Source organism: Phoca vitulina, unplaced genomic scaffold, assembly GCF_004348235.1.
Source record: "Phoca vitulina isolate PV1807 unplaced genomic scaffold, GSC_HSeal_1.0 scaffold41, whole genome shotgun sequence".
Taxonomy (NCBI): domain Eukaryota; kingdom Metazoa; phylum Chordata; class Mammalia; order Carnivora; family Phocidae; genus Phoca; species Phoca vitulina.
Window position 1 is genome coordinate 3,569,358 of NW_022589744.1, and position 22,825 is coordinate 3,592,182.

General features: G+C 45.8%; 1 protein-coding gene across 3 annotated transcripts in view; it reads right to left on the minus strand.

Annotated features, from left to right (window-relative positions):
- The window catches only part of PITPNC1 (phosphatidylinositol transfer protein cytoplasmic 1), a 242,912-nt gene that overhangs the window by 21,836 nt on the left and 198,251 nt on the right, over positions 1-22,825 (minus strand). For all 3 annotated transcript variants that reach the window (XM_032429620.1, XM_032429621.1, XM_032429618.1), the window contains exon 6: positions 22,496-22,591. In XM_032429620.1, coding sequence (XP_032285511.1) covers positions 22,496-22,591 — 96 coding nt within the window. The remainder of the gene's footprint in view (positions 1-22,495; positions 22,592-22,825) is intronic.

A 22,825-nucleotide genomic window follows, 5' to 3' on the forward strand; every position in this document is an offset into this window, starting at 1 on the left:
ATTTTATTTATTTATTTGACAGAGAGAGACACAGCAAGAGAGGGAACACAAGCAGGGGGAGTGGGAGAGGGAGAAGCAGGCTTCCCGGCCGAGCAGGGAGCCTGATGCGGGGCTCGATACCGCAAAAGGAGTGTATGATTTAATAAAGTAGGAGAAACGCATATATACATTTAAAAATATTATTTATTTTTCCAGCTTTGCTTTATTAACACATAACATTGTGTAAGTTTAAGGTGTACAATGTGTACAATTTAAAAAATTTATGTATAAGGTAATTTCCTTTTTTTTTTTTAAGATTTTATTTATTTATTTGAGAGAGAGAGCATGAGTGGGGAGAGGGGCAGAGGGAGAAGGGCACAGAGAAGCAGAATCCCCACTGAGCAGGGAGCCCAATGCGGGGCTCGATCCCATCACCCTGGGATCATGACCTGAGCCGAAGGCAGAGGCTCAATGACTGAGCCACCCAGGCGCCCCTATAAGGTAATTTTCATTAACATCAAGAAGACTTGGCCCTGGGGACTGCTGTCCAGCTCTGTAGGGGGGCCTTCTACCACAACCCTGACCCCGTTGAGGGGGATGTAAGACTTTGGAGGGAAAGAGCCTCCCAAACACAGCAGAGGTCACAAGATGAAGCAGAATGGGGGTCTCCCCCACAAGTGAGACCCGGGAACCCTGTGCAGGAAGAGAGGTGGTCTGAGACACGTTACTGGATTAGCTCAGACTGCCCCTGCCCTTTTAACTCAGCCCAGACTGTGCCTCAGGGGTAGGCCTAGCAGGTGAAAGCAGGGTGCTTACAACCAAAGACCTTTATTCACTGGGGTCCGGCTGAGGCTCTTAGGGGCTTGCAGGCTGCCCTGCCTTCCCTTACAGACCTGCCTCTTGTGGAAGGGCCTTTGGCTGGGGTGCCCTCTTATACAACTGCAGCTCCCCCAGAAAACACGGCACACCCCCCAAGACCAACTTCCACACGAGGCTGAGGCTAGGCCTTCATGACATCCAGGCAGAGCCCTCAGCCTCCCCACCCCCGTTTACCTATCCCTCTAGCTGACATTCCCTACCTTGCTGCTGGGGTGACCTCCCAAATGAAGACCCAATCCCATTGCTGCCTTCCTCAAAATCCATCTATAGCACCATGACTTCAGGATAATATTAAAACGCCTGGCATGAAGTACAAGGTGTTTATGTTCTTGCCTAGCTTTCTAGCATCTTTTCTGGACCACTATCCCACCATAAGCCACAACCTTTCCCTTCAGCCTTACAAAGCTCCTGCATCCCCATGCTCCGAAGCTCTAGAACCTTCTAGGCAAGTGTTAGTTCTTCCTGAAATTCCTTCTCCCCAGCCAACTCCTCCACTTTGCCTGACTCTTCTTTTTTTTTAAAGATTTATTTTTTTGACAGAGAGAGACACAGCGAGAGAGGGAACACAAGCAGGGGGAGTGGGAGAAGGAGAAGCAGGCTTCCCGCGGAGCAGGGAGACCGATGTGGGGCTCAATCCCAGGACCCTGGGATCATGACCTGAGCCGAAGGCAGACGCCTAACAACTGAGCCACCCAGGCGCCCCTTCTTTTCTTTCTTTAAGACTTCTTAAGACTTGGGATGCCTGGGTGGCTCAGATGGTAAAGCATTTGCCTTCGGCTCAGGTCATGATCGCAGGGTCCAGGGATAGAGCCCCACGTTGGGCTCCCTACTCAGCGGGGAGCCTGCTTCTCCCTCTCCCTCTACTGTTCCCCCTGCTTGTGTTCTCTCACTCTCTCTGTCAAATAAATGAATAAAATCTTAAAAAAAAAAAGTCTTCTTAAGACTTTAAGACATGAGCATCCCCCCCTCCCAGAATCCTGTCCTGTGTACTGCAGAATGAATGCTCCTCCTTTATGCTTCCAAAGCCTCTTCTGCCATGAACCTGGCAGGTGGGCAGGACTCTCATCATCGGTGCGCTTGTCCATCTCCACAAGACCAAAATCATCTTGAATGGCCATGATCCTGGTACATAACAGATGCTGAGTAAATGTTTGTTGAATGAATGCCTGAACTCTATTTAGACCCATCACACACACATGGCTGAGCACCAGAATTTAGCTACATTTGGGTAAATCCTTAAGTGAAAGACAGGTTAAAATTGCTATGTGCATCATTACAACCATTGGCAAGGATGTGAAAAAATTAGAACCTTCACACACTGCTGATGGGAAAGAAAAATAGTGCAGCCACTTTGAAAAACAATTGGGTAGTCCCTCAAAAGGTCAAACAAAGTGACCATGTGGCCCAGCAATTCCACTCCAAGATACCTACCCAAGAGAACTGAAACCTATGTCCATGAAAACTTGTATACGAATGTTCAAATTCATAATAGCAAAAAATCAAAAACAACCCAATGTCCATTAACCGATGAATGCATACACAAAATGTGGTCCATCCATACAATGGAGGATTACTCAGCCATTAAAAGGAATGAAGTATTGATCCATGCTCTAGCACCAATGAACGTCAAAAAACATTATGCTGAGTGAAAGAAGCCAGTCACCAAAGGCCACATTCTGTAATTCCATTTACATGAAATATCCAGAGTAGACAAATCCACGGAGAAAAAAGGTAGAGTAGTGGCCCAAGGCTGGGGAGTGGGGTGGTGAGGAGAATGACTACTATGGAAACAGTTTCTTTTGGGGATGATGAAAATGCTCTAAAATTAGATTTAAGGTGATGGCTTACAACTCTGTAAATATGCTAAAATTTAAATGGGTGAACTTCATGTTATGCAAATTATATAACAATAAAGCTGTGAAAAATACACAAATGCAATATAAAAACACACTATGTGAGACCTTGGTAGGATTTCTCAGGGTGTGTACTAGTTCCAAGTTTGCTGATTTACCTGCGTAAAATAATATTGTAATAGTCATTATCCTACTTTACTACTGTACTGTCATTATCCTAGTTTACTGAACGTGCAATGTAGGCACAGTAGAGAACCAGGTATTACATTATGCTCTCCCTCGACCTGGTTTTTTTGCCCTGGAAAGGTGTGGGAAGGCAGCCGCTGTGTGTGTGTGTGTGTGTGTGTGTGTGTGTGTGTGTGTGTGGCCTGGAAGGTGTGGTCTGTGTGTGGTCACAGAGCATTTCTTTCCACTCAGAACCAACTCAGCTCTCCTTTCCGTTCCCTGACCTTCCCCCAGGGTCCCTCATTTGCACTGGTTGCAATGGAAGACATTGGACCTGGGGGTAGAAGGGACCAGAGTGGGACAAATAAATAATTAATGGAATACCAAATTGACAAAAGAGATTCTGAAAGAGAAGAAGGAAAAGAGAGTGCATCCTAAGTATCCCATGGGAGTAAGTGCTCTATGAAGTGAGGGGCTGGCAACTTGAGTATGGGTAGCATTTTCGAACCTTTGGCACCAGTGTTGTCATGCTGGATTTTTAGCACCTGAATCAACCCAGAAACTACCACTGAAATGATATGCACAGGCCTGGAAAGATTATGTTAATTTAATAACAGGATACATGAAAAAGGAACAAGCGCAGGCTTTGGCTCATGGCAAGTGCTCAAGTGATGTTAACTATTATTGTACTTCCTAAAGCAGCCACAGAAGCATCCGAGGAACACGTGCAATCCCGCAGCCTAGGGCAGAGACACGAATGCCTTTCCAAAGCACCCTGGAGTTGCTGGTAAAAGATTTGACAGTTTAAGGCCATGGGACTAAGGCTGGCCTACCCCCATGTTCCTATATCCTATAATGCCATTAAGAATAAAAAGAGAGGGGCGCCTGGGTGGCTCAGTTGGTTAAGCGACTGCCTTCGGCTCAGGTCATGATCCTGGAGTCCCTGGATCGAGTCCCGCATCGGGCTCCCTGCTCGGCAGGGAGTCTGCTTCTCCCTCTGACTCTCCCCCCTCTCATGTGCTCTCTCTCATTCTCTCTCTCTCAAATAAATAAATAAAATCTTAAAAAAAAAAAAAAAAAAAGAATAAAAAGAGAAGACCAATAAATCAAGGTGTAGCACCAGGGAGACTACAGTAGAAAATCTCCAAAGATGGCCTCCATCAATTCCTTCCCTTTCTGCGCCAGTATGCTGTTCCCCTCACTAGGAGTTGGAGGCTACCTCCCCTGACTTCAAACCTTGCGTGACCTAGAGCTTGCTTTGGCCAATTGCAAATGGCAGAAAAGATACTGTGTCAGTTCAGGCCTCTAAAGGAAGCTAGAAGCCAGAATTGTGACACAATGTAAAAAGTCTGGTCTGATTACCCTGAGGCCACCATGCTGGGAGGAAGCCCAAGCTAGCCTTGGGGAGAGGTGCTCGCCCGCTCCAGCTGAGAAGCCAGGCATGGGAGTGAACAGGTCAAATCTGGTATTTCAGTCCAAACATATGCAATGAGGAACAGAAGATCTGCCCAGCTAAGCCTAGTCGAAGTTGCAGAATTGTGAGAAGTAATGCACCGTTGTAAACAACTAAATTCTGGGGTGGATGGTTCCTTAGCAAGAGATAACAAAATAGATGCACCACATGGATTACAAAACAGGTGCCATCACTGGGTTCACCATCGATGAAAAGAATGAATGCTGTTTTGGTTTTTTTTTACAGAACACACCAGAAGTTCATACAATAAACCACATGCCTGAAAGTCACAAAGAAGGAAATTTACAGCTGCCAAGCAGTTCATGTGAGTTCAAATGTAGGGGTTGGAGTTAAACAGGGAAGGTTGGTTTCTTTCCCCATCTTCCTACTGACTTTCCAACAATAGGCACATGAGAAGTACTATTATCAGCACATGGACAGTAACTATCTTGAACCTCAGAAGACATGGCCTCCATGCTTTGGCTGACCAGAATATGTATGGGCAAACCCTTGAGACCCTGAGAGGAGATTGTCTTTTTGAGTTAGCAAGTACGTAAACAAAGGACAATTCCAGAGCCGGCCAGCAGAGGAAAGCAGGAGGGCAAAACTCCCAGTAACCCAGACGTGTAGGAGACAAAGGAGCTGGCAAACAGAGCAAGGGGCCAGACACAGAAAGTGGAGAAAGGAAGTAAAAGCCATGGACGGGCTGTGGTCTGAGCTGCCTCCATGCCTCTGGGGTCCTGTGCAGGGGGTGTGAGAGAGGCCTGAAGATGGGAGGCCTCTGGGCCATCTGGCTGTACTCCACCCTGATTCATGGACGAGCCTCAGCTTGTTTCTTGGGCCCACCACTCCTGAGTTTGAAATAGCACCTATTCCAGAATCTTCATATACACTCCAGGTTCAAGATTCTCAAGAAATAAAAACAAGACTCTGCAATATTAAACATGGAACACTGGTGGATCACATTTCCAAAACAGTTAAGAATGACGGGGCCTCACTGCAAACATCAGCTCTGAATAAGACCGGAAAAGTAATTGTCTTCACAGCAAAAACTATGCAGATGCTAAAATCTATGTGTCGGTCCTGATCATACCACAGAAGCACTAGGTAACAGGGAGGGGACTAGAATCCCAGGCTCCCCTGATTCTAGGCCAATGTTCTTTCTACTATGTTTACTTTTAATGTTAAATAGCAAAGGGTGTTTTTGTTATAGCCAGATGCCAAAGAAGCAATTCACAATTGGGCTTTTTATGGTAACAGTGGGTTGATTTTTTTGCAAGTCTGGTGTCCTATCTACAGCTGCTGATTTCATCTAGTAAATCTTATACATGGCCTATAATTAGGGATACACTTTCAAAGAGAGGGAGGGAGGTAAGGGAGAGGATTTACCAGAGGACTCCTTTAATCAAAACTCAAGATGAACATCCAGCTGAATGCCTTTATGAGAAGATGGGAAAAAAAAAAAAAAATCAAACCACTGGGTCTTATCTGAGATATTCTGGTCACTGCAAACCTTTCTCCCTGGTCCTGTTCTACCCTTCCCCCACCCGTGCCCATGAATCCCTCACCCCCATATCCATTCCACTTGAAATCATTTTCTTCAACTCTCATTTTTCTCACTTGAGTTTGTGAACATAAATATCTAAATTGCCCCATTCACACATGAGTTGACCTTTCATCTGACCTTTTACATTTTTAAATAAATTTCTGGTTTGTGTTTCTACAGCTTCTGAACTATTTTGGTCCTGACTCAAGCTCTGTTATATGATTTACGTCATTCTTTATAAAAGACCTAGATTGTTTCTAGGTTTTATTTTTTTATTTTTTATTTTTTTAAAGATTTTATTTATTTATTTGACAGAGAGAGACACAGTGAGAGAGGGAACACAAGCAGGGGGAGCGGGAGAGGGAGAAGCAGGCTCCCCACTGAGCAGGGAGCCCGATGCGGGGCTCGATCCCAGGACCCTGAGATCATGACCTGAGCCGAAGGCAGACGCTTAATGACTGAGCCACCCAGGCGCCCCTGTTTCTAGGTTTTATTTTATTTATTTTTATTTTTTATTTTTTAAAGTTTTTTTTTATTTATTTGACAGAGAGAGACACAGCAAGAGAGGAAACACAAGCAGGGGGAGTGGGAGAGGGAGAAGCAGGCTTCCCGCGGAGCAGGGAGCCCGATGCGGGGCTCGATCCCAGGACCCTGGGTCATGACCTGAGCTGAAGGCAGACGCTTAACGACTGAGCCACCCAGGCGCCCCCTGTTTCTAGGTTTTAAACTTTCATTTCTCTATGTTCAAATGAAGCATGTAAACCTCCACCTTCATCTCCAATATTACAAATTCCACACTTGCCCACACTTTGTCTTTTTTATAATGACACCAATCATACTGGATTAGGGCCCACTCAACCTCATTTTAACTCGATTTCTTCAGTAAAGACCCTATCTCTAAATAAGGTTACACTCTCAGGTACTGGAGGTTAGGACTTCAACATATCTTTTTGGAGGGGGCACAATTCAACCATAACAGTGGGTCATAATTTTCACAAGGCAACTCTTACAGAGTCCCCGGTAACCAACTCTTCTGTAGCCTGCACATTCACTGGGTCATGGAGCACTGAGCCTCACCCTGTCTGCAGGTGGATCCACTGGGTGACGGGGAAGCTCTCTGAAAGCAATGCTCTTGCCTCAGGCTGCTCCAAGTATAGCTTCCAGAGCCCAACAGCTGGCTGGGGGCTTCTAAATTCATCCACGATGAGAGCTCTAGCTCTGGAGCCTATTGGTACTCCCCAGGCTTGGCAGATGGCAAATTGGACCCTCATAGATAGTTAAAGCCCATCTGTTTGGAGGGAGGTGAGCTGGTGCCAGGGCTGTCTCCCAGGCGAGACAGACCAAACTGGTGAAGGGAAGGAAAAATTCTTCCTCTACCTTTCAAGGTCTTCCAGCTGGACGAAGAATGAAATTTACATGAGAGAGATTTGTTAATCTAACAAGAGAAAAAAAAAACTCCAAAGTTTTATTATGCATGCACAGAGGGCCAATAATGATGTTGAGACCTGAAGAAATGACCAAGGTAGGCCGTTTTCATACTTTTTAGACAAAGAGACAATAAACCTGTGAGGAACGGACAGGACCAAGAAAACTTCACTTTGGGAGCTTCCGTTAGGAAAGCATTCTAAACAGAATTTCGGCTGGGGTAGTAAACTGGTAAAAATGTAACCACGTTGTCCATAGAGCTTTCTGCGCCTTGAATTTCCCATCTCTGGTGATAAGGATGTCTCTCGACCTGCTGATACAGGGCAGGTACCTTTCATAAGAGAGTGTAGTTCCTGCTTTCAGGAGGACAGAGGAGGGTCTGAGTGTCCTCCTTTTTTTTTTTTTAAGATTTTATTTTTTTTTAGTAAATCTTACACCTAACATGGGGCTCGAACTCACAATCTTGAGATCAAAAGTCCTATGCTCTACTGACTAAGCCAGCCAGGTGCCCCAGAGTGTCCTTCTTGCACAGCCAACCTCTTAAGTAACTTTTTTTTCTCCAATAAAATTTTTTTTAATTTAAATTCAATTACTTAACCTGTAAGGTATTAGTTTCAAAAGTAGAGTTCAGTGATTCATCAGTCTTATCTAACACCCAGTGCTCATTACATCACGTGCCCTCCTTAATGTCCATCACCCAGTTACCCCACTCTTAAGTAACTTCTCTTTAAAATAATCAAAGGCCAAAGTGGCACATTTGGAGCAGCCTGCCCTTGGCCCCTACACTGGCCACCCCTCCCATGCAGGTACATCTTCCTTGGAAGGCTTCCCCTCTCGAGAGTCGGTGACACCTCCAGACTTCATCTATCTTGCACCTGGACAAAGCAGAACAGAGGTGAAGCTAAGGGGCTTCTTATTTAGTGCAGCTCTTGTGAGACTGTGTCCCCGCGTTTGTTAGACTCAGTCTCACCCCCGGGAGGTGCAAGAAGAAGCCTCCAGGAGGTCTTGGCCTGGCTGGAGCTCAGCTGGCATCTCAGAAGCAATATTATTAGTCAACATTCACCGAGACATAGTCTCTGTGATTAATTATTCTTCCAGTGTGAACCACAAAGGACTGAATCCAACAGGGGCTTGCCCTGTTAATTGAAATTAGAAGTTTTCAATAAATGTTAAATGAAAGGGCTATGCAGTAACTGGCTAGGAATTGTTACATTATATAACCATAATACTCCATCCTAAAATAGGGATGAACTAATAACACTTATCAGATTTTCTCCCCCCCGCATTCTTGGAGTCTTTTTTTTTTCTTTTTTTTTTAAGATTTTATTTATTTATCAGAGAGAGAGAGACAGAGGCAGGCAGAGGGAGAAGCAGGCTCCCCGCCGAGCAAGGAGCCCGACGCGGGACTCGATCCCAGGACCCTGGGATCATGACCTGAGCCGAAGGCAGGCAGACGCTTAACCGACTGAGCCACCCAGGCGTCCCCCGCATTCTTGGGAGTCTTGAAGACTCCAAAAGGATGCAGATATTCTCATTCCCCATCAATGAATGGCATTTCAACCAGGTAAAATTTAGCTCTGAATTTGGATCCAGACTTCCTGAGCTGGAATCCTAAAAGGAATGCACATAAAATGTATGGAGCTTTCAAAGACCCTAGTCACAACAGACCATATATTAAAGGATCCCATTCATATGAAACACCCCAAAATGGGAAATTTACAGAGAAAAAAGATTAGTGGTTTCCTAGGGCTGGGGTGGGATTGGGGGTAAAAAAGTAGGGGAGTGAGAGCCAAAGCATACAGGGTTTCTTTTTGAGGTGATGACCATGTTCTAAATTTGAGTGTGGTGATGGTGCCCATATCTGTGAATATTCAAAACCTCATCAAATTCTCTACTTGAAATGGGTGATTGTACGGTATGTGAACTCTTTCTCAATAAAGCTGTTGAAATAAGACAAAACAAAACTAAGAAGGTTTCAGAGTGTGTTTGAGAACTGACCTAAAACTTTACTTAGAAGGTCAACTGCTAGGCATCAGCTTAAAAAAAAGAAAAAAAAGAAAAAAACAACAACCCCAAATGCAAATTGTAGCCACAAGCAGCCAATTCTTGCTTTGTTAGCAGTTAATACCTAAAGTGCTATTTTTAAAGCATTTGCTCTTGGCACTAGAGTGTACCACAAACACTGAGCGATTTGTGCTAGTCCTCTGCAAAGTGCCTCTCTTAAAGGAGCTTGACTCATAAAGTGCAACTGACAGGTAGAAAGGCAGAGAAAAAGGGGGATGTGGTGGGGAGCTGTTTTGGGGTGTGTCCAGAGCCCTTCTCACAGTTATAGTTCAGTGCCAGAAAACCCCAAAACTCTCTATTTGAAGAGGGGCCATGAGAATGGAAATTTTAAGCATAAGCCACAAAATAATTTAATAGTCTCTAGCCATGAGGGTGACAACTGCTGATGCCTGTGAGGACGGAGGGAGAAGTTTAAGTCAAAAGAGAATCCCTAGCAAATTCTCGAACCTGAGGCGTTTGGATTTGGCTCAGTTTGCAGCCTTTGAACTGGGGCTGCTTGTTGTGGATTGCTTCTGCTCACTCTCATTTTTGCAACGCTGTTCAGACACAGGCTATGAAGCATGGATGGCCTTGATCCATACCGAGGATATACAATTTGGCCCTCAGATAGCTTGATAAATCAAAAGCTCATAATAGACTAACAAATACTCTTGATGAGTTGCAACATGGCAACAGCGATCAGCACTGGATTAACTGTCCCTAAATCTAGCTTGCCTCTCATGTACTGTATTATTTTGGGAAACCTGGACCTCCAAAGTGTTAAAGAGAAACCCAGAGAGAGATGGTCACTCAGCCAATCAATTTGTAATTTGGAGGCACTAAAGGATTTCCATTTTTAAAGCGTAGATGTCAAACTTATTTTCGCTTTAGAACCCATTTCATTTTTCCAAATATAATATTATTGGGAATCCCAAGGCATGTATAAAGCAGGTGAAAGTGACAAGTGGATCCCTAAGGCTATATAGCAACCTCTGTTGTTTGATATGATGTATTTCATTGTTTACTGGACCCAGAAGCACCTCTGTGGGGTCCAAGGTTCTGTGGAGCAGAACTGAGGAAGCAACAAAAGGCTGGGAGATACCCCTGGGTTCAAATTTCTGCTGTAGAAACTACTCCCTGTGTAAATCTGGGCAGGTTATTTAACTCTAAGACTGTTGTGGGGATGCTGATAGGACGAGAAAAGGAATGTTTCCTAAACTGGGGTCTGGGGATGTCTCTTTGGGCGCCATGATTTTTTTTTTGGATTTTTTTTTCTTTAATGGGTTCCTGCATTACCTAGTTGTAGGAAGGCTAGTTTTTGTTTTTTCCAGACTAGGTTTGTTTTTTTCAGTCCACCACTTCCTAGAAGAGCCACAAAGAGGACAATTTTCCCCCAAACATGGGGACTGGAGTTCTAGCAGATCATTAAACCTATAGAGGGTTAACAGAGGGACTAAAAAGTCCCTTTCTCCTACTTACCCTGTCTTTCCCCCAAATTCTCCATTCATATGATCAGTGAGACTCGGGGTTAATGAGGTACATTTAGGGAGGAAACAAATCGAGTGTTTTTCAAAGACAGACAACAGTTGTTTGTACCTCCAGCTCTACTGGAAGGAACCAGCTTGGTGGGGGGAGGCTCACTCTTTGGAGCTAGACACTTTGGGGTCTGAATTGAGGTTTCTTGAAACTTCCAGCAAGTTATGTAATATTCTCTGAGCCTTGGGGTACCTGGGTGGCTTAGTCACTTGGGTGGCCTACTCTTGGTTTCGGGTTGGGTCGTGATCTCGGGGTCGTGGGATCAAGCCCTGGGTCAGGCTCTATGCTCGGTATGGAGTCTGCTTTTCCCTCTCCCTCTACTCCATCCCCCTGCGTGCTCTCTCTCTCTCAAATAAATAAATAAATAAAATCTTAAAAAAAAAAAAAAAGATTCTCTGAGCCTCAGTTTCCTTATTTATAAAATGGAGGCAATATCTATTCTATTGGATTGTCAGGATAAACTGAATAAAACAACTTAGCAAAGACTTACTTCTCTCAAAAGCTAGTTTTTGTTTTTGTTTTTAAGATTTTATTTTATTATTTGAGAGAGAGCATAAGCTGAGGGGCAGCAGGAGGGGGCAGAAGCAGACTCCCCGCTGAGCAGGGAGCCCGACATGGGGCTCAATCCCAGGACCCCAAGATCATGACCTGAGCTGAAGGCAGACACTTAACCAACTGTGCCACCCAGGTGCCCCTCAAAAGTTAGGTCTTGTCCCTCTCTGTCTGGGTTTAGCAATTCTGTAGGCGATCTCTTGAAAGTTCTAAGACCGAAGTTAATGAGCTAGTAATTGTATGTCTTTCTCTGGGCCCCTTAAAAATACAAGATGGAGATAGGCAATTTAATAGCACGTATTCTTTCCTGGATATTTTTGGAGCAGAAGCTGAACAGTTGTACTTGGAGTCTGAATAAATAGAAGAAGTGAAGGAGAGAATCACTGGGTCAAGTCTTATGTCTCAAGAGGAAAGATACGACCTCCATCATCAGACTTGTAGCCAGAGTCTTGGAGAGCCAGCTGGGAAAAGTCTTGGACAAGACCGAGCCAGACACCGATCAGTCTTAGAGTGGAGGAAATTAACTTAGATGAGGGTCAATCTGAAGCCAGTCCCCAGCTCAGAAGCAATTTAGGAAGAAACTGAGCAAATGTATATTATAATTAACACCATTGGCTGGCAAGGAAGACATTGATGTGACTCTCCAGATGGTATCAGATTCCCAACAGATGGAATGAAATTCAAAGGCATTGACCCCTCCCCTCAGTAGGGAATAGACAGTCTTCCAGGCTTACCTTACTATTTCCTTTTCCCTTCACAAAATTAAATAACAGTAAAATGGCATAAAAACTTGAACACAGGAAATAGAGCTCTCTTGGGCAGAGCTGCCTTACCTTGAATAATAGAGGTGACAGGATACTGCTCTTCTTGGCCACTGGGAAAGCACACTGGGTCATCTGACCCTGGGGGTGGGTTATCTCTGACCAGGAGCTCCTTCCTGATATGCCAATCAAACCCAACCATTTTCCACATGTGTCACGGCATGAAAAAGATTGGGAAGCTCTGCTCTGAGGCTATTTCCCCAAACCTGGTGCAATGACACATAAATCCTTGGGTCCCATCTTCCTGCATCCGGTTTGGTAGGTCTAGGGTAGGGTCCAGATGTCTGCATTTTTTAAAGCTGCCAAGGTGATTCTGACCTGATTTGGGAACACTGCTCTAAGGGCTAAGAAGTTCTGGTGTTTTCATTTAATAAAACTAAAAATAGCAGAGGCCAGTGCCGCTGGTCCAAGTCCTGAGCAAGTTGTGGATTTAAAGCCTGTTTTCTTGAAAGTATGGAGGGAGATTCTCCATGAGATAGAATTGAAGAAGAGCTTGGATGCCATCTGTTCACTTCTGGCTGAAACCCTTGGGCCTTTTGGCCCCTACTTTCTTCTTTTAAAGTCTTAAATGTTATTCTTCTAAAATATACCTGGTAACGGGGCGCCTCGGTGGCTCAGTCGTTAAGCATCTGCCTTCAGCTCAGGTCATGATCCCAGGGTCCTGGGATCAAGCCCCACATCGGGCTCCCTGCTCAGCGGGAAGCCTGCTTCTCCCTCTCCCACTCCCCCTGCTTGTGTTCCTGCTCTCGCTATCTCTCTCTCTCTCTGTCAAATAAATAAATAAAATCTTAAAAAAATATATATATATACCTGGTAAGAACGTTGGACAATGATAGAATGCCCAAACTGCCTTGGGCACCACCTTGGGCCTCCGGTGCCACAGACAGCCCGAAGTTAGCACAACAAACAGTAAATGTAACTTCTAAGGTTTCTTAGAGGTGAAGTATCAGAGACACATGCCGTTCTGAATTCAGGTGACATAACAACAGAAGAAATAACAACCCATTAAAAAGAAAAATCTCAGCAATAAAAATGGCTGTAGTTTCTGAAGGAGTTTGCTGTACCCACAGAGGATTCTGCGATCTTGGGAACTAGAGTGATTGGAACCAACCCTCTGTTTCTCTTCTCCATTCAGTCATGCCAACAAGTAAAAAGCAATAGGCAAACAGATTCCCAGAGTACCAATCACAACAGCCACTTTCTGAAGACACATGGTTTCTCGTGAGCAATCATCCCAGCAACATATCTGCAGATCTCAACGCCAGAGCCCAAGCAAGGAGAAGGGAACATTTATTAAATGCTTACTATGGGCCAGGGACTGTGCTAGTCATTTTAATGCCTTGCCTTTCACATAATATCACCCCATCCCATCCCATCATCTCCCCACCTCTCCATCCACTCATTTGAAGGAAGGAAGAGACACAAGATACAGTAATTGGTGGTGATGCAGTGCAATGATTGTAATCACTTGGGAGGCAATGCAGAGCCAAGGGCCCCTTATTACCTTAGGGTCGAGTCATTTTCACATGGAAAGCATGGGTGGGAATCCCCATCTTTAGGCTGTAGAGGTTATCTCTTGCATAGATCCCTCTACAACAAGCCCAACTGTTTCTCCCTTTTATAGATGTTTTGCTTGGATGAGTCCTTCCTGTTGGGACATAGAGCCATTTCCCCAAGGACTTTTTCTATTGAGTCAATGATCCCATGCCACAATCAGCAACCCCACTCCTAGCAGAGACTTAGAATCTCTGGTTTTGTCTGGTATTAGGAATTCATTTGCCTCAATTTTGTTTGACCTACTTGGTCTGGCCTTTCATCACCAGATCCAATTGGTAAGATCTGCAACTACTACTCTGGGCACTGAGCTCTGGGGGACCTCATTCATGCAAATTACTGCAGCAGTTAAATTTTTTTTTCTTGAAAAATTAAATACTGAAAACCCTTTCTCTCGGATGGAGTTGGGCACTATTGTTTTCTTCGTAAATTTGGCCTTGCTTAAAACATTGCAGTAGCTCCACATAATTAGGCCAAAAGAATAGCAGTGGTTTTAAGAATCAGCACTAGGCATGGTACTTTGGTGAGACTTGGTGACCTAGCTTTCTTTTGTTTGGAAGAAATCCTAAAGAGACTACCTATTTGTTCCTAGGGAAGTGAGTTGCCGATTATTGGTCTAAAAATGATGTAGCCAGGGTTGTTGAGGGCTGGACTGCTGTTTAATGGCTTTTTCCTTCCAGAATTTTCTGTTCATTAATGAAATATTATTGCTGGTGAAATGGTTGAAGGCTACTTGTTCATGAAAGGGGTAGAGGGAGAGGGAAAGAAGCAGACTGATGAAGTTGGAGGATTCCCAACCTCTTGGCATCCAGAAGCCTGCCCTCACCATCCCCTGAGAGAGTTAGCCTTTCCGGTGAGGTCATGAATGGAGTCACCTTGCATGGCAGCTGGTGACCCCTGCTTTGAAAGCCCGCTGCTACTTGCAGCATGAAATCCAAATTCCTTAGCTTGGCATTCAAGGCCTTATGCCTTGGTCAGACAGTTAGTTATTCACCGACCCTTGAATGTGCACTGGGATTATTCCCTCTGCCCTCACTACCCGGCTCTTCAGTCTCACTGATCTTCAAAATTCAGTTTGCTCCCATGGAAGTGTGGGTCAGAAGGTAATTTAATATAGTTTTGGAATGGGGGCAGCTTGGTTCTATCTAGCAAGACTGAAATCCACACACCCATTGACTCAACAACTTCACTTTTTGAATTTAATCGACAGAAACATTTGAACAACACAGAAAAGATATCATATGAGAGGCTATACTGTACTACAATAGCATGAGAATGGAAACGCTCTAAATGTCCACCAAATGAGGAATGGCAAAAATACGGCATAACCATACAATGGCACATGACGCAGCCATTACAAAACCTGCTAGAGATACGCTTGTGGCCATGAGAAGACGGCAAGCTTACACTGTTAGTGAAAAAATGCACATTGCAAAGTGGTACAGCGTGGTCTAGTTGCAGAGTGTGGGCTTATCTTTATAAAATAACATTACTTATGCATCACATTTAAGTATAAACATCCGAACACCAACTTTAACAACAGCTATCTCTGTGATGAGGCATCCTAGGACACCGGTTTTTTCGATGTTACCTATTTATATGTTGGAATTCTTTACAAGGACCACATATTACTTTATGAACAAAGAGCAAAGCTCATCATTTTTTCAAGGCCCAACTTAGATCCCCCCACTCCTATAAAGTTGGCCCTGACCACCTCTGTCCATAGAGCTGCTCCCTCCTTGACATCGTGTGGTGAGGATGCAGCAGAGTTTCCAGGGAGTAAACCTCACTTTCCTGTGAAGCCATTTCTCCCACTGCCTCCAGCTGTTCCTTAACCTTTTATGCTGTGATACCTTCTCCTCCCAACTGGATTACGGGCTTCTTAAAGGTGAGGGTGTCCCACTTTTCCCCTTTTCATCTGCTGCTCTGGCTACTTCCAGAGCTCTCCCCCGCCCCCCCAAGTGCTTCCCTCTCTAAAGCACTGGCCTCACGGAGACCTCGCCAAGGAGGGGCGCTCAGGGGCCTGCAATATAGCAGCTGATGATGTTAGCGTCTAGGATCAGGGAGCCGTTGGGCAGCCGAGAGTCCCTCCTTTTCTCTGAGCCAAGGATACAGTCAGTCCCCTGACTACCCAGAGGCGCCTGGCCCCAGTGTTGGAACCTATCACAAACCAGCTGCGTTACTCTCAGAAAGAAACAGATGGGCAGAGGGAAATGTGGGAAATGAGAGTCACAACGCAACAGCAAACTCAACTCAATGATATGGCCCAGCGCGAGGCAGCTGGGTTAAATCTGGCCATTTGGAGATCACTGAAAATTTTTACCACCCTCCATTGTCATCATGAAGACCAAAATGATGATATTTTCATTGGAGGGAGTGGCGTAGTTTGGATGAAGCACTTCGTACCGAAGGGTACTGAACGTGACAATATTTACTCATTTGGTCTCTCTGTTCCCTTTCTGGGGCCCATTGTACTTAGCAAAAGCATTTAATCGCTCATCCTTGGCGGTTATTGGAAAAGTCAGATGTTTCTCTCTTTGTTCTGTTCCTTCTCCCTGAAGACAGAATTCCATAGATGTTTAGATCCGTGTGACCAATGGACTGGCTGCTGGTCTGGGAAGACTCTAGAATCCAGGGACCTAGAGACTGAGTTCAAAGGAATCTCCTTCGACATCCAACTCGAGGGGAATGCTCTAAATCAAATTCTGCCTAAAACCTCCCCTGTACTGTCCTAATTCAATCAGACCATGTCAGGGGTCCACACTTCTAAGACTGCCTCACGTTAGCCTTTCCCTTTGTCTCTACCTGAGTTCAAAACATTGTAAATTTTCCCATTAACATGATTATGCTCTACTTATCACTAGGAACAGGGAGGCTTCTTTTACATCCCCCAAAATAAAGGGAAAGAGGAATTTCTGTCATCTTAAAAAGAAGACCAAGTTCAAAGAGTAGTAGAGACGAGACTAGAGACCAGACACAGCCTCTGCCTAGCAGCGCCCGGCACACAGTAAGGAGGCACTTCACAAATGCAAACTCAAGAAATTCACTAAGGAGTCTTGCTACTAATGGGTTTTACTAAATTTCTTTTCCTTGGACTGGTCTACAGCAGGGTTTCTTGACTGAACCACTACTGGCGTCGGGGGCTAGATCATTCTCTGTTGTGGGGCTATCCCGTGCACTGGAGGATGTTTAGCAGCATCTCTGGCCTCTCGACCCACTAGATGCCAGAAGCACATCACTCCCCCATTAGTGGTGACAATCAAAAATATCTCCAGACACTGCCAGATGTACCCTGGCAGGAAAAATTGCCCCCAGATGAGAACCAATGGTCTAGAGACTCCCCTTTGCTTTTAGAGAAATCAATGAAGATTAAAAGACAAAACAAAACAAAACACAACAGAGCACCAAAAAGTCCTCTACTTCTAAACTCCCTCCACCGAGTGATTACCTTTCCCCCCACCCACCTCTGCTTTCTAGTGAAAGCATGATATAGAACCACATGCCCCCCCCCCACCATTTGTGTCCCTGGGGGAGATCTGTGGGCGCACACAGTGATACCACTGTCCCTGGTCAATCAAGGAGGCAGGGTGCTGGACTTCACATTCAGCCAACACCAATGGCCTCCGAGTTAGAGCTCGCTACGCCTGACCTTTGGAATTGTCCTGGCTGGACTGGTCCGGTGGGCTGGGTGTTGAGAGTTGTTCCCGTGCCCCCAAACTGCCAACTCTGCTTTGCAGGGACGGGCTCGCAGCTTGTGTCCTCTGTAGACGCCCTACAACCTATTATACGGGGTTTGCTCATTCCTGAGCTGGGATCTTCACCTTGAAGCCTTGGCAGAGCATGAAAGGGTTGGGATGGGACTCTTGGCTGAGGAAAGAAGCCACGTATCAACTGCCTTGCAAGGACAGCCCGTCAGGTTTTGGCTTCACTTCCTCTTTCCTGCTTTGGGGTGCTAATGTCACTGGGTGCAAAGTGCTTTGTGATTGATGGGGGCAGGGCCTTGGCGGGGCTGTGTTGAGGTTAATGGAGGTGCTCCCCGTTTCTGAGAAATCACTTTTCTTTTTCTTTTCTGCAACAGAGTTGCTGCCCTGCCGAGTCCCGCCAATGGTTATGAGAACAGAACCTGAGGTTAAGAGGCTCTTGGGAGTTGGTGCTCAGACCCTCGCTGTGGCTAGGAAACAGCATCCCCGCAAAATGAGAACGAGGAGAGCGCGGGGCTGTCACCTGATCAGTGTCCTTCTGAATATCTGGTTAGTGGTGGCAGAAGGTTCTGCCAGGTAGAAGGCACCCAGAGGAAAATTCCCAGCTCCAGTCACCTTAACGAGAGAAGCCTTCTTGCCTCCCGTGTGACTCGGAGGTTTCCAGGGAGAAAGGGAAGGAGAAAAGCAAGCGCTTCAGTCCCTTGCCTTGGCCCGGACGGCGGTGTGTGTGTGTGACCGGAGCTGGGAGGAGACGACTGACCCAGATAGCCCTGGTCTGAATGCATAAACATCAAAAATCTCACACCAGAGTCAGCCCACCAGCGCTTTAGCTTTCTCCGCGGAAAACGTGTTCCTCTTTATGCTGCTGACATAGTCAACTTACAAAGATGGATTGGAAGAAAATGCCTGCAAAGCTGTATGCCTCAGATTAAAAAAAAAAAAAAAAAAAGAACTCTGATTCACAACTGTTAGCTTAATGGTAACAAATTCATTTTCTTTGATAGCACTTGCTCTGAAATTGTTGCTGCTGGAAGGAAAAAAACAAGGCCCCCGGCTTTCACTTATTCATTCAACAACCGTTTTGTGAGCATCTGCCCTGGGCTGGTGCTGTACTAGCTGGGGAGGTATGGTGCTGGAGTAGACAGCTTTTGTTTTCCTGGGGTTCGTGACAGACCTGTGAGACAGTATGAGTAGCATGCTCTGCCGACAGTGGGTGGGTTCGTGGGGGGCCCAGGAAAGGCCCCAGAGGAGAAGATCCCCAGCTGAGTGGCACAGAGGTGGGGAGGACCAGGGACTGGCGAGGGCAGAGGGCCCTGCTCAGGGACTGGGCTTCCTCCCAGCCAGTGAGGGTACTTTTAAGCAGAAAATGACCAGGTCAGTCATTTTAAAAGAAAACTCTTGCAGTGGGGAGAAGGATGTTCATTGTCTACAGTGTGCTGAGTGGAAATTTATTTGGAAATGGTTTGCTTCTGAATCGGTTGTTTCCCTTGCTCTCAGTGCCTGGCTGATGACACACGACTAAAACTGCCTAGGAAATTCTTCTCTCCCTTCAGCTGGGTTGCTATGCAGTCTGGATTCTGGAAGCCGAATGATATGAGGTTGGGGTCACAAGGGAGTCCTACGCAGCATAGTCCCGATTACGTCATTCCTTTGTGGTCTAACTGTTAGGGCAGGTAAGGAAGAATTCCACCCGCAGCCTAGGCTGGTGATCCTCTGGGAGGCAGTACTTGATGGAGAGTGTGCAAGACTGAGCCCTCTGGGGCCTCTTTCTTCCATAGCTGCCAGGAAACCCTGAGACTCCAGGACAGGCAGGGGCGGCTCTGAGTGGAAGAGCTGAATCCCAAGTTCCATTAATCCTCTGGGGCAGGGTTTCCCTAGGGTATCACTAGGCTCAGTGCTAGTGACATCAGGGGCCAGATAATTCCCTGGTGGGGGAGGGGGCACCGTCCTGTCCATTATAGTATGTTTAGCAGCGTCCCTGGCTGTCGGTAGCATCCCCAAGTTGTGACAACCAAAAATGTCTCCAGACATTGGAAGCATTCTTGTGGGGTGAGATTGCCCCCAGTTGAGAACCATTGTTCTAGAGGATGGTTTTGCATTCTTGTCTTACTGGACCTCATGGCAGTGCTGTCCAATGGATCACTTGCTTCCTCTTGAAACTCGCATTCCCTTGGTGAGTGAATGAATGAAACTTGCACTCTCCTTGTCTTTCCTCCAACTCTCTCCTGGGTTTCTTGTAGATTCGTGGGGACTCCCCATCCTCTTCCTGATCTCCAAATGCTGCCATCCCCTCATGCTCAGACCTGAACTCATTTCCCGCTTATACTTTATGCTTTCTCCCTCTCATTCATCTCCGGCATTTCAAGTATCTTCTGTTTTCCATTACTCCCACATTCGTCACCATCCCAGATCTCTCATCTACGCTCTAGATTCATTCCTACTTGCTTTGGATATCTCGTTGGCATCACAAAATCTATCCATCTTTCTCAGAAATCCACTCCTCTTCTCACCCCTGTCTATCTGTCGGCCAAGCCATTAAACCTTAAGGTCATCCTGACACCTGCTTTTCTCTCATCTTCATATCCCGTCCATGACCAATCCCTGTCAATTCTATCTTCAAAATATACCTCAAAACCATCTGTTCCCAGCCCTCCAGTGCAAGCCACACATAATGTGAAAAACCAATAATGTAGATAACCCCAATGACCTCAGTGATTTCCTGACTTCCACTCTGCTTCTTTCCAGTCCCTCCTCCACCCAGAGCAATCTTTTACAAGCACAAATCAGATCATATGATTTAATTTCGGCAAAGGCATTCCACTGCACTTGAATAAGATCGAAGCGTCTTAACATGGCCCCAACCTCCTTTGTGCCATTCATCCTTTCGTTTCTGCTGCTGCCACCATGTTGATCTTCTTCTGATTCCTCAAGTGTCACACATGGACACTGCACATGCTATGACCTTCACCTGGAGCACTACGCCCCAGCTCTTTTCATCCTGCGGGTCTCGGGATGTCATTGCTTCCAGAACATCTTTCCCGATCCCATCCTCTTAAATTTGGTTTCCCCATCATGCATGCTTCCTTATGGCACTGGTGACTTTTAAGTCCATCTGTACTCAGGTGATTCTCTATTGTTGGCTCCCCTGCCAGACTGGAAGAAGGGACTCCCACTGACTGACTCTTCTGCTCATTGCCGTGTCGCCATCTTAATACTGTATGTGACACTCAGTGAGTACTCAGTAAATATTTATTGGATGAATGATTATTCACCTTTCGAGTCCTTGAAAAGAACACTTTATGACCAAGAAAAATGAATGACTGTGAAGAATGAAGTAAGAGCTCCTCGCTTGTCTGTGTAAATGAAAAGAAGCTTTCCAGGGCTGGTTCTTGGGAGCGCAAAGCACAAGGAGATGAATCAGGCATCAGCTGACTAGAAATGAGACTTGTTGATTTTGTCATTAGTATTCCATATTTATCCTAAGACTTTCCACCCAATCTGGAGGGAACTCCCTGAGTCCCAGGCAGGATCACACCAAAGCAATCTAAGAGGAAGCGCTGAAATTAGTTCAGTTTTCTTCCTGGAAGGCCTGAGCTTCCAAAAAGGTCAGGATGCTCAGGGAGGACAGCAGCCCCCACCCAGGCCGAAGGAGTCGAGGAAGTGATGGGGAGCGGCTTCACCCGATGCATGATGCTCTGATGCACCATCAGAGCCCCGTAAGTATCAGCGGACTTGCTACGGACCCACGGAAGTATCTCCTCCATAGAATGAGACAAGGGGAGGCCAAGTTTCTCCTTCTCTTCTGCAGGCTCAGTTATGCAGAGAGCGTTTCACTTGGTTTTTCTGAAAATTCATGAGCACGGATGGCTGCGGAGCGCAGTGTAAACGGATGACGTTAAAACGCTCAGCCTTTGAGTCAAACCGAGAGTAATTCACATCAGCCTCTCCCAGTCTTTTGAAGAAGGGACAGCAGCTGCAGAGCACTCGCCTGCAAGTAAGCAGCTAAGCATTTGCTAAGCCCAGGTTAGAATCCCAAAATCTGGAAGGGGGGAAAAAAAAGTCTGAACCACATTGGGAGCCCAGTTGGTAGGACAGTGGAATTCATTTTCAACAGGTTTATTTATTATGTCTTAAATCAGCCTTAATGAATCTGGAAGAAGAGTGTCAAGGTCCATGTGTTATGGCTCAAGGACGAGTCTGGGGCCCCGAGTCCAAACATATTGTGATTGGCTGCCCTACTGCTAAACAACTGTCATTGTGGGGCAGGGATGTCATTTACAAGGGGGTCGCCCACATTCGCCGGCAGCCCTTAATAACGTACTAACGGGATATCGGTGCTGACTTGCACCAACAGTAAAATAACAAGGTTGCACCGAGGCACACCATGGATCCCGGTAGGGTGGAAGCTATAGAGAAAGATACGCTCTTCAATTTATTCTCAGTCAAGAATGAAAAAAAAAAAAAAAAAAAAAAAGAAAGGAGAAACCCTCTCGAAGGCGCTTCCTGTTTTGAGAGAAAGGTTCTGTGTCAAGATGAGCTGTTGGAGTTCCAATATTCACTCAGAGGATGGAGCGAGCATTTTCTTTGTTTTACACATAAAGATACACATAAAACCCAGCCCCGGCCCTCACGGAGCATGCAGATGGGGAGGCAGGTCACGCAGGTCCCGGCAAAACAGGAAGTCAGAGATGACTGTGGTTTGTCAGAGGCGTGTATGTTGGATGGTTCAGCCTGCTGAATGTTTTGCTGTCCAGAAGGATGGCAGAGCGGGGGAGACAGGAAATCTAAATGGAAATGGAGTGGCAGCCAGGGCCCGGAGGAGTAGGAACTTAACTGTGAGACTCGCATTAAAGAATCCAGCAAGATGTGAGACCAAATTGAATCAACACCGAGATGGATGACAGTCTCCCAGGTTAGGACTTACTTCATAAATATTTGTTGAATGAATGAGTGAATCTCTTCCATCTGTCACCCCATTTACTGCTTACCTCAGATTCTTTGTAGTAACGTTCTGGAATCTCATCGCAGGCGATATCAATAAAGCAAACTTCTCTCTCTAGGTCTTTGGCTTCATTGTCAAAAATCTGAAAGAGCAGAGCAACATATCAAAGGTTAGCGATGTGCGTATCCTCAAGGTGCCCACGGTTGGCACGACTGTGCCCTGCAGAGCATCTTCACATGGCTCGGTGCTCCTGGCTGGGGCTTTCTGCCTGCCTCAGAATGTGCAAGAATCATGAAAGGCTTTGATTCATCGCTTACGTTTTGTCACATCAGAGGCAGGTGCAGCATCAATCACCGCTTGGTGAGGGGTAGAAGGA